The following is a 15,026-nucleotide window of genomic DNA, read 5'->3' on the forward strand; positions in this document are numbered from 1 at the left end:
TACCAGTCTTTATCTTTCCTCTTTCCAATTCCATTATTTTCTCTTTGGGTGTAGCGCTCTGCCCCACGCCAATCGGGGAACTTTTTAGTCGATTCGGTGCGGTGATTTCGGTGCTCGGTGCCTTCCCCGATTATTAATGAATAGTGATCTAAATTGGCAGTTGCCCTACGGCCATCGGCCAACAAGAACAAAATGTGACCCTAGTCACGTGATTCTCGTTGGCCTATCAGAACGCAAGGTCACTGGTAAGACTAACCCCCTATGGCCGAAGCGGTGCTATCGGTGCAGCAACGATTATAGCACCGTTCCGCATCGAAAAAAAACAAACCCGCACCGAACTTCCCTGATTCATTTTTATCGGTGCAGGTTAGCGGTGTCCCCGATTAGATTAGATCCGGGCCGAGCCCTATTTGGGTGCGCAATGGGCAGATTTAAGCGCAATGTGGCAACGTTAGGTTTGCACGTTTGAATGATAAGTCAACATTTTTTTTTCGAATTTTTACAAGCAGAGCAAACAGGAAAAAGATGGCTAGTGTTAATCAAAATCCTGTGCTTGCTCCTGCAAATAATGCATGCAAGCCTAATCCCAGTGTAAAATATACTTTGTGTGATGGTGTTGTTACCGTTTTATCTTTAGTGCTTTACGTTGCCGACATTGTTACAGGTAGAAATATTTGGCTGTGGCTTTTGTCTGTTACACATAGAATTTACTTGATTCAAGTCTTTTTTCAGATATTATTTTGGGTGTTAAATATATAAATGCTGGGTATTTCGAATGGGGAACTTTAACATTGATGCTGTGCATTTTACCATCCATTTTGACACAATGCATCAGCCTCCGGTGGCACCAGGTTGACCAAACTGCCATCAGCTTACCCATGGCTTTTTCACATGTTTTACTTCTTGGAATCGTTCATAGGTCATTTATACTGATTCAATTTTCCTTTTAAAAGATCTGAAACTAAAAATTATCTTCATTTGTGAATTCACAGGTATGCTGCTATACTGAATCTAGGAGTTAGGAAATCCCAGAAAAAAGTTTTTCAAGCCAATAATCAACAAGCTTTGCAGCTTCTGTGTCATTATCAAAGTGATGTTTGCTTACTAAGGTTATTTGAATCTTTTCTCGAATCAGCACCTCAACTTCTTCTTCAGTTGTATGTGATGTATGAGCTTGATTCCTGGCACCCTTGGACTGGTATGTGAGTAATTTTTTTCACGCACAAACATTGTCTATTTATGGAAATCATTTTATTAAGGTATTTCTGCAATGGGTTCATTGTTATCATTAGCTTGGGGTATAGCTTCATATGCCCGTACAATGCGAAATTCAAGGGAAGATAAAGAGCGTATTACATGGGTAGGCTTGGCTTTGCAAGCTGCATGGCGAACAGGCACCATGGTTTCACGTGTGATCGCGTTGCTTTTGTGCGCTTCTGTTTTACACTTATGGTTCCTGCTTGTGATTGCTATTCACTGGGTTGGAATGACTGTTTGGACCATCAAACAAAAAACAGATTTATGTTCCACAGCTTGGGAAGAGAGGATATACAATGCTATTGTTGGTGTCATCTATTGTTTTTGTTTCTTCAATATCAAGGTAGGATGGTATTTTCTACTTTGCATTCAATTACTTTGTGTAACTGTTGCTTAATTATTATTTTTTTCTTCTAGGAAGGACATTCACGACAACGGGCTGTAGTGTTTTATACAGTCACGGCCACGGAAAATGCAGCATGTCTCGCCATGTTTCTTCGATTTTCACATACGCATCAGGATCGTCCTTGGTTTGATATAGCCGCTCCTACTCTCATCATTATTGGATCGATCTTAGGTGCACCCTAGATTTCTATAATGTTTTTTTATTTATGTGCATTGAAATATGCTTTTTTATTAGGGCATACCAGTCAACTAGTATATTATCGTTGGTTTCATCCTTCAGGTCCCATCCAATTTCGAGCATCCAGTCCTGCTTCTGTTGAAGAAGTACGTCGGGTGCAATTTCTTCTAAAATTTCTGATTGCGAATTTCGTTTCCGTTATTTATTTATTTATTTATTTATTTACTTTTTTATTTTTTTCTGCATCAGATTGTTTGTCAAGCAGGAGTTATCCTAGGTGAACAGCCAATTCCTAGTTTTAGCCCTGTATTCATGATAAGAACATTGAAGCACATGAATCGCAAATTCTCGGGTGTTAGGTATACTGAATGTGAAAGATGATTCTGTGAACCTCTTAACTAGACTTTACCTTTTCCGTTTCAAGTTTGGCTTCAGCTCTTATCGAGCCTGTGGCAGTGGGCACGATCAAAGTAGAGTCGTCGGGTGTGCCATTAGAAAATAACAACCCTCATCAAGGCATGTTGCCTTACGCGGGGAAAACGGAGGTTGTCGCAGAAGTGGAGCACCCAAAACATTTAGGCGCCTCTCGAAGTGGAGGGGTGAAATCTCTCTCTGATTCAAGATTGTTGGAAATTACCAACATTCCATTTGAAGCCCGTATACTGAAGACGAAATCAGATGGTGAACTTCATATGGTAAATTTTTTACATCCCGGAAAAATGGTGCAAACTGGTTTATTGTGTGATGAGGCCGATTCCAAAAGTGAATCCTCGTGTGCGTCGGTTCACGATTACGAAAACATGGTTTTTGTAAATGTCAATCGTACTGATTGGGGTATTCGCCACTGGAAGAGCTATTCGGATATTGAAACAAGTTGTCACGATAACAGCGTTTGCAAGGTAGGTTAATCTTCAATTAATATTTCTGTTGAAAAATAAAATAGTCACGTTTCTGGTTTTGCTGCAGGAAAGGGAGCCTCTGGAATCATCCATAAATTCGGCATCATCGAACGATTCAACCCGCGTGTTGCCTTTTGTTAAACTAAGTATGGAAGAAGCCATCGCTCAGTTAAAATCGTTAGCTACCCATGGTCACAATGTTTATCAGCGCCCTGAAGAAAATACTGCAACCAAGCTTTATGAGGTCATTTGGCTTAACGAAACTGAAACCACGGGATCAATAGTTAACCCAGTAAGATTGTGTCCAACCAATGGTCACAATCTCAGCATCATTACTGAATTAAGTGAAAGTAATTCAACGGCATCAAATGGATCTAAAAGCTCACTTGTCCAAACAGTTGATACAATTATAAATAAGAGCGCAGATGATTCATCGGTCGAAGATGAGCACCTCACTTATGTTGAAATCAATTTTCTTTCGAAGCTTTCCGAGCCTTCAATGGAAACAGAGCTAAATAACGAACTTCATGAATCACCAAAGAAACGACTAGCACGACGACACTTTTCCATTATTCGTGATAAATTTGAAGATAAATCGAATCAGCTCGTTAAAAAACCCAACACGAACTTGATAAAAATTAACAAAGAAAATATCTCTATGGTAAATTGCACGTTTAAGATTCATGATTCTACAAGTCCCATTCGACAGCCCGTTCTTACTCCAAAAAAACAATCGACCTTGTCCCCGGAATCACGAATATTCTCACAATCGTCGCTAAAATGCTAATATTATTGTGTAGACATTTCTTCCAAATCTCAATGCTGTAGATACGTTTACTGTATGCAAATATGTTAAATGTGCTTTGAAGTTTACCTTTCTCCGCTTAATCAAGCAAACAAGCTCCCTCCGATACGTCCATAATGCCTAATGTTTAACCTGAACTGGAATAGGTATTGATGATTTTTCATTCATATCTGGAAATTCATGTCTGAAGTGTGTCTGTTAGAATGATAGAATTCCACTTTTTTTCAGTATTATTGTTTCACATCCATGACCAAACCTCTTTTTAACTACATTCAGCTGCATTACCATGTGCCAATTCATTTTCTGTGGAGAAGTTTGTTCCATAACCGGGTAGAAAACTAATGATTAGATGGGAGAATAACTGTTCAACATTTTAGAATGTCCATACAACGAGACGCAAGGTTTTGTTAAAAACAGGTGTTAAAGAAATTAGAATATCTATAACAACAAACTAGACTTGCACGGACCCTCTTTTAAGCAAAACTGAAGAGAACCCATAACACGAACTATGGTTCAATTCAATCCACCAAATGGCACTGCCAAAAAGATTTAGCGTGGCCTTAAACAAACAAAAAAAAAATCCTGTAAAGCAGTAAGTATATCCCCTGCTTTTAGAACTTTTTCAGTTTCTGAACGTTTGAACCTTTCCCGCCTTCTGACTAGTTGCCATTTGGTTTCATCATGTTTCAAATGCTTTAATAGTGAAATAACTGCTATGGTAATAGTTTTTTTCCGCTACAACTGATAAAATTGTACCAACTTTAACTATTACCAAAAATTATTCTAATTATTGTTATGGATTACTTCTTGTATGTAAATGACATGTTTGCCCGCCAAGGGTGCGCTTTTGAGTTTTGAATTGATTTCATGAAGCAGACGAAATCAGTAATTCCCGACGTTTCTGCGTATCTGCAATTTAGAATTTTTGACGCAGAAATTTTATATTCCACATCAATGGCTCAAGATGAACAGTCCCGAGAAACCAAGAAAAAAGTTTCTACAAAAGAAAAAGATAGAACTAAATCTAAGGAAAAGCCACCTTCTAAAGTATTACAGCATTTCTTTTACTAAGACTTGTACGAACGTCAATTCCTGTTTGTTTAATTGACATTTCTTTATTTCCCAAGGTGATTATTCGAAGACTACCACCCACAATGACAGAAGAAGTTTTCCTTGAGCAGATCTCACCATTACCTGATAATGACTTCTTCTACTTTGTTAAGGGCGAGCAACAGTTTGGAGTTCCCACATTTAGCAGAGCTTACATTAACTTCCTTAACCTTGAAGAAATATTCACCTTTCAGGATAAATTTGATGGTTATGTTTTTCTTGACCAAAAGGGTACTGAGTACCCTGCAGTTGTTGAATTTGCTCCATACCAGAGAATTCCACTTCGTCATGAACCAGGGGCCAAAGAAGATAAATGCAATACTATCGATAATGACCCTCATTACTTAGAATTCCTAAAGAAACTGGAGCAGCCAGATGAAATTGTTTTACAGAGTGCTGAAACCTATCTGGAACAGCTAGAACTTCGAGAACGTGAAATCAAAGGTAGATGCTTATTATTCCACAACATGTTCTTTGTACTAACACATTACTTTACTCTGGTTTTGGTGTTTCATTTTGGTTTTTAGCAAATGGGCATGTAAAAGTAACTACACCATTGGTGGAGTTTTTACAACAAAGACGTTTAGACAGGGAAAAGTTTCGCGAGGAGAAAAAGGATGAAAGAAGAAGAAAAGAATTCGACAAAAAGAAGCAAAGAGAACTTGAAAGAATGGCTAGAAAACGTGACTCCAAAAAAGATGAGAAAAAGCAGGACAAGCAAACCCAAAAAGGAAAAAAAGACGATGATCGACTACATAATCCAGTCAAAGTACTTTATTTAATAATTTTATAGAATTCCATACAAACTTTGTCAAATGCTTAGGTATTAAAAAATGCCGAACGTGAAACTCTGGAAAAAACAGACAAAGCTGAAACGGGAGTTGCTGTTAAAAAAGTGCCTAAAGAAGGGTCACGAACCAAATTAGAAAAGCCAAAGGAAAGACCGGACAGACCAAAAGAGAGACCAATTCGAGAAAAATCCAAGCCGAAGACGGAAAGAAGATCAGGCGGTGAATTCCAAGATCAGGATAAGCCTGATGCCAAGGAAGAAACGCAGCAGTCGTTTCAACCAAAGAAAAATATTTCGATTTCGGAGGTTACGCCTAATAAGGAAAATCCGAATGGAACCACGTCTCCAAAACCGGAAGAAGATAAGGAATCTAGGAGAAGGGCCGATAACGATTCTTCTGAGAAAGAAAAGAAGATACGAAATAAAGACAGGCCGGCTATTCAGATTTATCGACCCGGTGCGAAACGCGTGACCATCCCTAAAGCGAAAACCTCTGACCACCCATCGGTAAGTCAAATTTCACGGTGTACTGAATAAATTAGAATTGTTAACTAAACATATGCATAAGGGTGATACAAGCTGACTGTTGCTTCACTTACAGAAGGAATGAAACGAAAAGTAAACACACAACCTTTTTTGCGAAGTGCATCAGCCAAACAGTGATCAGATTCAACCTCGACTCTGTCAGTGAATGTCTCGTCGCGCCATCGACTGTCCGGTTTAAGAAAAAGGTAGATGCGCACAGGCGCCTAAAAAATTTATATTTCCCTTTTCTGAGATGGCTGCCAAAATTCTGTTGTTCTCTGCGAGTTGCTTCAGTTGTTCCGCAAATGTCAGACCATGGAATCTTTGCGTGATCGCAACCTAATAATTGCACAAATCTTCAAATACAGGATTTTGATTTTCTTTGGTGAACACAAATTTTGGTGAACAAATATTTTTATTAATAGTTTTCTCTCGATTTGTGTTTTTAGTGAATTGTGGGCTGAAATTTTGCCTTCAACAAAAGATTTTTTTACAGCAACCTAACGTTGGAAACATTTCTGATTCAACAAAGTGTTGCCGGATCCTTGGGATGATATGGTCTCAAAACGGTAAAACTAGTCGGCCTCGATTGGCCGTAATCGAGTTGCTCATGGGGCCCCGCCAAAAAGTGATTCATTCGGAGTGAAAAGTAGTCCTACTTTTCAAAGGGGGAGGGGGGAGGGTGCCACTTTGGAAGGAACGATAAATATTGTTCAACATTGTGTTTAGTTAGACGTCCTTAGCCTAGTGGCTAAGGCGTCGGCTGTTGATCATAAAAAGGCCCTGGATGAGGATTAGAGGGATTGTGGCAATGTAAATGGAAACGTAGAACCTGAAACCTGAACTTGGAGCACGAGTCTACGGCCTGATGCGAAACAATTTAGTTTAATTAACGAAATTTTGGACAAAATACTTAACGAAAAAAATAATAATATGACCTAACGTAACTTAACTTAACAAGGTTACAATCTTTATGGTAAATAGTAACATTAGAAATCGTCCGTTGGTTCGACCCTTGACACCAGCGTAAAAATCTTAAGCCTAAATTTTCATTTTTGTTAAATGTTTAGGTTCGGCGTATGGCTACAATTGAAATGTTATGTTTTTTTTAGATTTTTACAGCTGATAAAAACTAAATTAAACCAAAAATTAAAATAGGGTATATGTACCCCAATTACATGTAATCAATTGTTCACGTCAGTGTAATCGAACTTCCGGCCGACCAATCGACAGTTGATTCTTCAGTAGATTTTTGTTTTTGTTTGTTTTAATGTGGTGCCATTAAATCCGCCGTCTCTTTAAATGGCGCCATGTAATCCACTGTATTTTTTTATGGCGTCAGATTCATAGATTATGTAAACTATGTACTGTACAATGTAATCTATGACTCTGACGGTGCCTGGGCTCTCGGCATGGTCTAAGATCAGAAGAAAAGCACCAGATTGAAATAGAAGAAGGATTCTTTTCAAATTGAAAGATATCTTTTTGTCAAATACGCTGGTAACAGTAGGTCGGGAACGCTAGTAATAGCGTTCGACCAATCAAATTTTTGTTGAGATTTTCGGCTCAAATTTTTTATTTCTATCGCAGTTTCAAATGTTTTTTTCCTACGTGATATGCTAATGCAAGCAAATTGGAAAAAAAAAAAAAAACGGTGCAGATGGCGAAAGGTTCTATCCAGTGACCAACACACACCGATATTTTATATCAATTTTTTTCAGCTAAAATATGTGTTGAATTTAAAAACCAAAATTAATGAGTAATTCAATATAGCTCCAGCGGATGATAGGATTTCCAGATGTCCAGATCCAGATGTTCAGATCCAGATGTTCTGAAATCACATAATAAACAAACACCCGATGTATAGCAAACGTGGAATAGGGTGTTATGCAAAGTGCAAGATTGCAGATTCAGCAAATTTATTGTTTGTCTCAATCATCAGCAATTTGTGGTTGTTCCCAGAAGAAAGAAAAAAACGAGTGTTGCGTATTATTTTCATTTTACTGGGCTATTTAAGAGGCGATGGAACGGCCGTATCGCAGCACAAGTCGTTTGAAGAGGCTTGAGCAAAGACGCCGAGATGGGCAAACTGCAGTCATCTCTCCTTGTTTTGTGTAAGTTATTCACAAAATTTATTTAATGTATTTTTTCTAAACCTTTTTGGTTGTCTTAATTGATTTTTGGTTACCCATTTTTTTTACATATCGATCGATTGCTCTCCAGCGGCGCTATTGTGCCTGACTTTGGGTGAGACCTTTTAAATTTTATTCCTTTAAATATTAACTCATTCTATAACGTTAATTGCAGGATGGGAACCGGGCACTCAGTATGAGTACAAGTATGCTGGACGTTCAGCAGCTGGCATGTATCATCTCAAACAACAGTACGCTGTGATTGAACTGCAAAGCCGCGTTATCGTCCAGAGTATCGATGAGAACACCATTGTCATCAAGGTATTTTGTTCGTTCACTTCATTTTGTGTACCAGAAATTTCATTTTTATTTGAAACTTTAATCCCGTGCTGTCCAGTTAACCGATGGACGCATCAAACGTAACGGAAACTTCGTGAAGAACCCCTACTTCCAGGGTGAAATCAGTGACAGTGGTTATTACGTAATCCAACCTGCTCACCCTGAAGAGATTGAAGGTGAGGAGGACCAGTTCGTCAACGATGAACACTTTGGAGCTCCGTTCGTCGTCACCCATAACAAGGGATCGGTGAGAAGAAATTTTCGCGTTTTTCATGAAGATTAGAGTTTACTTGTTTTCAAATTTCTTTGACATTAAAATTAATTGTTTGTTTTTTTTCGTTCAAAGTTCACCGGAATCGAAATCAATGCCGAAGAACCTCTGTGGGTTGTCAACTACAAGAAGAGCATCGCCAGCCAGTTGCAACTCGACATCACCGGTGTCCGTCGTGATGGCATTTTCAACTATGAATCCGTCCCCGCAGAGGAAGAAACCAAATCTTTCACTGTCTTCGAGGTATTTGACGAGAAAATCTTTATGATGTTCAAATACTCTCAAACATAAAATTATTATTTTTTAAGGATTCCATTAGCGGTGACTGCAGTACTACCATCTCTGTTACCCGGCTGCCCCTCTCCCAAGTCTACATCACTGATGCTTTCAAGTTGGGCTCTTTCGAAGCCATCTGCAAGGATAAGCCCGTCTACAAGATTGTCAAGTCCAAGGACTACAACCGCTGCCAGCACAACCCTGTCTGGTCAACTGCCAATCCCGCTACCCACAGCTGCGATTTTGGCAAGACTGATTGCGGTAACTTCATGAAGGTAATAACAATAAACATTTGAATTCTTTTCAGAAATTTTCCAGTTAACTAAATCAAATGATATTGAACAGCGTTCCACAGTCTACAAATACATCGCTTGTGGAGAATCTTTCCCCAAGCTCACTTTTGTCCACGCCAGTGGCTTCAGTGATTTGGAGGTCCAGCCCTTCGCCACTGAAACAAATGAGTTGACCAACTCTGTCATCATTGACTGGTCTTTGGAGAAGATGGAGAGCGTCAGCTCACGTTTCGCCAGCCCGTCGTCACCTAAGGAACACAAGACCTTGTCCTACGTCTTCGGTGACTTCCACCAAGTGAATCACGATGGAACGTGAGTACATCAATTTACAAACAAAAAAGCTATAGGCGAATCTGGAAGTGAATTTTTCACATTGCTAAAAATTCAACTACAGCCCCGCTCAGCCCAACTTGGTCGATGCTTACATCAACAGCCCTCTTCCCGTTTCTGCTCTGCACAAGAACATCATTGCTGCCCTGCGCACCGTTGCCAAGGACCTGAAGGAGACCCCCGATTCCGAGAAGGACAACCTAGAGCGTTTGGCCATCATTGGTCGCGTTCTGCCCATGTTCTCTCTGGACGAGCTGAAATCCTTGTGGCAAGAAGTTAAGACCTTGGATTACCCCACCATGTGAGTTGCCTAAAGTGAAATCCATGCTTTTCTATAATTCTAGTTATGCTAATCTTCTTGTTGCAGGACTTTGTTTGTCGACTGCGTTGTCCAGTCAGGCAGCAACCCTGCTGTTATGTTGATCAAGGAATTGGTCGAAACCGAGCAAATCACTGGTGCTAAGGCAACATGGGCTTTGGCCGCTCTCGGCTACTTTGCAAAGACCCCGACTCGTCAGCTCCTCCATGAATTCATCGTAATTGAATTGAACTCTTCTAATTATTATTATTTTTTTTTTTCATGTTTCTTAATTGTGTTTGACATGTGTTCTAGAATCTGCTGAAATCTCGCCCGGTTCAGGCCAGTACTGAAATGAAGCAGACTACTTTGGCTGCTATCGCCGATTTGTTGAATTCCGTCTGTGGCTCCCGCTTCTTGGCCGCCAAGAAATACCCCGTCTCCGTCATGGGTGATTTCTGCGACCACAAAGACCCCGTCGTCATCGATGAATTCTTGCCTTGGCTCGTTAGAGAACTCGAGTCTAGCCAAAGCACCACCGATCGTATTGTTACTTTGGCTGCTTTCGGTTCTTTGGGTGTCGATGAAATCGTCCCCATTTTGCTGCCCATCATCCGCGGAACTCCCGGTAAGTTCGATGACACCGCTGAGCGTGTTCGCGCCATCCTCTCCCTCCATCGTGTTGCTTTCGTCGTCCCAGAAAAGGTAATCACAATTATCGTGATTAAAGGGCTTCTACTAACAGTTTTTATTTTTTTCCAGATCCATCCCATCTTGGTTAACCTGGCCAGCAACACCGCCGAACGTGCTGAAGTGCGCATGGCTGCTATGAGTCTTTTGTTCATGTCCAATGCTCCTCAGTCTATTTGGCAGAAATTCGCTTCCAGCACTTGGTTTGAACCCAACCGCCAAGTTGCCGCATTCACCCGCAGCCTGATTGGATCCATAACCAACATGCCTCCATCCGTTCCTTACTTGGAGGAGCTGTAATATTTATTTCCGCTTTTTTATTAGAGCTCCGTTGTAGACGTTTTAACCATTATGTTCTTGAAATTATTCTTAGGATCAAGAAAGCTAACGTCGCCTGGCCCATGGTAAAGCCTGCTCCTTTCGGTCTTCCTTACTCCTTCGCCGATATCCGTTCTTCCCACATGGAAGAAGGTGTCGCCGTTATGATGTACACTCCCAACTTCCGCATCGCCGATGAGCGCTGGCCCGTCTTCTTGGCTAACCGTTTTTACTACCAACTCGGCCCCTTCTCCGCTGAAGCCGGCAGTGTAAGAAAAACTCACATTATATTCAATGTTCTTCGTTCTGATGAAAATTCATTTATAACATAGGTTTACCTGTGGAACTACAACATGTCCGAAGTTTGGCAAAACATTTTCGGCAAACTTTTCGGCCGCCTCACCAACAAGTATGAAACCATGTCTTCCCGCAAGGCTGGTGAAAAAGTTGAAAACCTGAGAGGAATCTGGGAAGAGTTGAACGCCACTCCTCGCCCGGCTGACAAGCGCGCTGGACTCTTGCACATCAACTTGATAGGCTCAGTCAACCGTTTCTTCAACTTGGAAAAGCTCGAAGAGTCCATTCCCTCTCTGATTAGCGAGGCCATGAAGTACCAAAACAAACCGTACGAAGTGAGCGTCACCAAGTACCGCATGTTGGCTGAATACAATGCCCGCTTCCCCACTGAATTGGGTCTGCCCATGCGCTTCCTCGCTACTCTCCCCATTCTCGTTTCTATGCAAGGAAACATGAAGGGGGACGGTAAGGGTGGCATCAAGTCTGATGTCAGTGCTGAACTGAGCTGGAAGTTGAGTTCCGAGATCCGCGTTGAAATCCCCTTCAACGGTAATTACATCGCTTCCGGTGTGGACGTCCGCGTTGATTCCCGTGCCCCCAAGGAGCTGAACTTCAACTACAATCTTAATAACCACCAGATCAAGGTTACCTGGACTCCTGGCAATAAAGTCACCGATCTCCTCTACTACCACGTCAAGCCTTACACTGTCACTCGCAATGTGGCTGATAGTGTTAAACCGACTCTCGAGGATCAAGCCACTAACCTCATCAGCGTTACTAACAAACCAATCAAGCGTGAATTCCCCCTGGGTGATCGCTTCGGCGTCAACGTCAAGCTAATGGAACACAGCGAATTCGACTTTTCCTACAAGATGACTTTCTTCCAGGTTTTCCAGAAATGGGACATCAACGGTTTCTCAAACCTTGGATTCGTTCCGCTTGAAATCCGTAACAGCAAGTACGTTTTGCGTTACGAACCATCCGGCACTCGCGCCCGCTCTGTTTCTACCTACTTCCAGTACCAATACGCCACCAAAACTTCCCAGCACTCCGTCGTTTACGAGTCAGGATCACCCCAATCCAGGGTTCCATCAGAGCCCGAGGTAATCTCCACCAGCACTATTGCTCCTGAATTCCGCCCCGTTCTCGGACGTCTCTTCAAGAACCTAGAAAGCGGTAACGCTCACTTAATGAAAACCGGACTCGTTGCCGAGCAGAAGGATGGAACTTTCATTTTCTTCAACGCCACCGTTGGTTTATCTAAGAATGCTTGGTTCACCAAAGACTTTACCGATATCCAAATTGAAAAGTACACCACTTCCGACCCCAGCGCTCGTGCCAACAAGAAGGTCGACTTTGCCGTCTGCCATACTGCCACTCGCAACTGGAACAAACCTCCCACTTACGGATTCAGCAAGGATGTTCTTTATCTAACTGAAGAGGATCAGATTGCCTTCGGAGAGCAATGTGATCAGTCCAAGATCTATTTCAAGGCTAAGGTCTACCGCGACGACTATGCCGCCAAGGCTGCCATGTACAGCCCTGCTGGCCAACAGTGCCAGAAGGATTTGGCCTCCGGATTCATGTACGGAAGTCCCGCTTGTACTAAGGCCCGTCGCATGGATCAAACTTACAACAACTACGAACTAAGCGCCGAATCCGATAACTTGTCGGAGACTGCTAGCTACTGGTTGAACGCTGCCCGCCAATGGGTCAACTACAGACTGTATCCTTTCACCGTGAAACACATCCGGGGACAGTCCAACGCTGCCAACCATGCCACCTGGACCATCAAACGTGATCCCTACACTGGAGCCAGCAATATGACATTCGTCCGTCCCACCGAAACTATTGTTGCCGTCAATGTCCGCCGTGGAGATGAAACTGTTAACCAATGGGCTCGTTTCTCACCGCTGACCTTTGCTTACTCGAAGGTCTTCTACCCTCTGAGCGCCAGAAGCAACTTCATCCGTGACGCTGCCAGCTTGACTACAGGAGGTGTTACCGAAGCTAGATGCTATGTTGGCTCCAATGCCGTTTACACTTATGATGGTGTTCATTACAACTACACTGTTAGCGAATGCCCCCATGTCTTGATGACTGATTGCCACAAGCAATCCGAAATCGCCGTTACTGCCCACCAGGGTCGTCAAGGACAAAAGATTGTCACTGTCATCTATGGCAAGGACACCGTCGAGCTCGACCCTACCGGTTACGTCACCATCAATGGAGACAAGAAGGAATTCAAGAACTTGGACAAGGAGAGCCGCTTCGAAATCCGTGAGGAAGGAGCCAAGGAAATCAAGGCTGTTGTCTACCCCCATCCCGACAGCCTAATCATGGAGATCAAAAACATGCACCTCTTCATCAAAGTCCAAGGATCCCACGTCGAGTTGACCGCTCCTCAGTATCTGCGTGGCAGGACTTGCGGGGTCTGTGGTGATTTCAATCAAGAAGTTGCCGGTGAATTCAAGACTCCCCAACGTTGCGCCGTTTCTGAAGGCGAACTTATGGCCGCAAGCTTCAAGGTTCGACAAATTTGTTTGTTAAATTACCTTCCATTTGATTGATTATTAACGAATGGTGTTATACTTTCACAGCTGAGCTCTTCCAAGGGCTGCTCTTATTCAAACACGGATGATAAGATTTCTCGCCGTCTTAAGAAGGAGACCGAGACATGCCAGTCGATCGACCAACAATATCACACTCACCTGCCCGAGTACGACACCAATGCCCCTACCAAATGCACCCGCTTTAAGAAACTCACCCTCGAGGGTGTCTCAACCAAGGGCCAGTGCGAGTCTGTTGAACTGAATGCTATCTGCCAACCTGGCTGCAAGCCCTTTATGATGATCAGCAAACCCTTCACCTTCAAGTGTCAAGGAGATTTGCAGGACTTTGTCAGCTCAATCACCGTTCCAAGCTATTGTATCGCTGCCTAAACAGTTGTTATTTGCTTAGCTTGGATATACGATGTGAAATTTTGTGTTTTATTCGATTTTTTCTCGGCTGTCTACGCTCAAATTCGTTTGAAACTGTCGAATTTTATTCTTGTCAAACATCTCTCTTGCACGTGGTTAATTCGGGTTAATTCGTATAACTAGGATTATGAAGAAAATATATAAGTAGCGGGTATTACATTATTAAAATAAACGTCTGGTCTTACAAAGATGGTTGTCATAGACTCCTAAAGCAGAGTAATAGATTAGAATCTTTGAATCTGCCTAAAGTCTTACATTCTACTCTTCTTGTGAATGCCTTGTGTGGTCTTCTTAGAGCTCGGCCCCGCTTCCAATGGGTAGGTATTTGGGCGAATGGGTAGGTCTCGGCAAAAAAATTGGATCCGGTGGGTAACGATTCTAGACTTTATGCTCACTACCTACCCGGGTTTTACTTGGGTAACATAATTTCGACACCGGTTCAATTACCAGGTTTGATAACCCGGCTAAACCCGTTTTTCTACCCGATTACCCGGGTTTTCACCAGAATTTAGCCATGTGCTTTCAGTTTCCGCCACAAGATGGCATTCACCCATCAGGAAACAAACCTTTTTGAAACCTCCCTTTTTTTAAAGCTTTTCGTCATCCAAGCCGCCATTTTTCAAGAGGGTGGTGGGTATACCCGGTTTACCCATAAAAACCGGCCCAGCCTACCCATCTTGGCCATGTGCTAAGTATACTTGGAATCAATATCACTCTCGTGCGTCACGGATGCCACCCTAGCGGTATAGTACCAAGGCGCAAAAGCCGCTTTGGATCCAACTAGGGATCGACCCCGATTAGCCATAATCGGGTTAACCGCCCCGCCCCAGAA

The 15,026-nt window shown here is 42.2% G+C and overlaps 3 protein-coding genes and 1 long non-coding RNA gene across 7 annotated transcripts; 3 read left to right on the forward strand and 1 right to left on the reverse strand.

Annotated features, from left to right (window-relative positions):
- The first annotated feature begins 333 nt into the window (after positions 1-333).
- LOC116922800 lies at positions 334-3,774 on the forward strand. 2 transcript variants are annotated; one of them, XM_045173994.1, is made up of 9 exons: positions 334-664; positions 733-919; positions 993-1,198; positions 1,260-1,600; positions 1,675-1,834; positions 1,898-1,986; positions 2,090-2,199; positions 2,265-2,739; positions 2,807-3,774. In XM_045173994.1, the coding sequence occupies exons 1-9, from the start codon at positions 526-528 to the stop codon at positions 3,524-3,526; spliced, it is 2,427 nt and encodes an 808-aa protein (XP_045029929.1). In that variant the 5' UTR covers positions 334-525; the 3' UTR covers positions 3,527-3,774. The 2 variants fall into 2 exon arrangements, with proteins under 2 accessions (XP_045029929.1, XP_045029930.1); XM_045173995.1 differs by having other exon boundaries at positions 544-664; positions 722-919.
- On the reverse strand, positions 1,833-2,377 carry LOC123472452. Its single transcript, XR_006646883.1, has 3 exons — positions 2,250-2,377; positions 2,067-2,144; positions 1,833-2,007 (listed from the first exon to the last, which is right to left on the reverse strand). It is a non-coding gene; the product is annotated as an uncharacterized LOC123472452 (long non-coding RNA).
- A 637-nt stretch (positions 3,775-4,411) lies between the features above and the next one.
- LOC116934215 (regulator of nonsense transcripts 3A) lies at positions 4,412-6,350 on the forward strand. Of its 3 annotated transcripts, none has more exons than XM_032941797.2 (5): positions 4,412-4,591; positions 4,672-5,098; positions 5,182-5,423; positions 5,478-5,951; positions 6,024-6,350. In XM_032941797.2, exons 1-5 carry the CDS (start codon positions 4,412-4,414, stop codon positions 6,105-6,107), a joined length of 1,407 nt encoding a protein of 468 aa, XP_032797688.2. In that variant the 3' UTR covers positions 6,108-6,350. The 3 variants fall into 3 exon arrangements, with proteins under 3 accessions (XP_032797688.2, XP_032797690.1, XP_032797689.2); XM_032941799.2 differs by having other exon boundaries at positions 6,049-6,350; XM_032941798.2 differs by having other exon boundaries at positions 4,413-4,591; positions 6,046-6,350.
- Positions 6,351-7,946: 1,596 nt separating this feature from the next.
- On the forward strand, positions 7,947-14,382 carry LOC123472450 (vitellogenin-2-like). Its single transcript, XM_045173991.1, has 14 exons — positions 7,947-8,083; positions 8,193-8,216; positions 8,277-8,422; positions 8,499-8,687; positions 8,787-8,954; positions 9,020-9,262; positions 9,333-9,592; positions 9,675-9,911; positions 9,978-10,146; positions 10,224-10,613; positions 10,671-10,894; positions 10,972-11,185; positions 11,249-13,741; positions 13,814-14,382. Exons 1-14 carry the CDS (start codon positions 8,050-8,052, stop codon positions 14,153-14,155), a joined length of 5,133 nt encoding a protein of 1,710 aa, XP_045029926.1. The 5' UTR covers positions 7,947-8,049; the 3' UTR covers positions 14,156-14,382.
- Positions 14,383-15,026: the final 644 nt, after the last annotated feature.

This window comes from Daphnia magna, linkage group LG5, assembly GCF_020631705.1.
Source record: "Daphnia magna isolate NIES linkage group LG5, ASM2063170v1.1, whole genome shotgun sequence".
NCBI classification, from domain to species: Eukaryota; Metazoa; Arthropoda; class Branchiopoda; order Diplostraca; family Daphniidae; genus Daphnia; species Daphnia magna.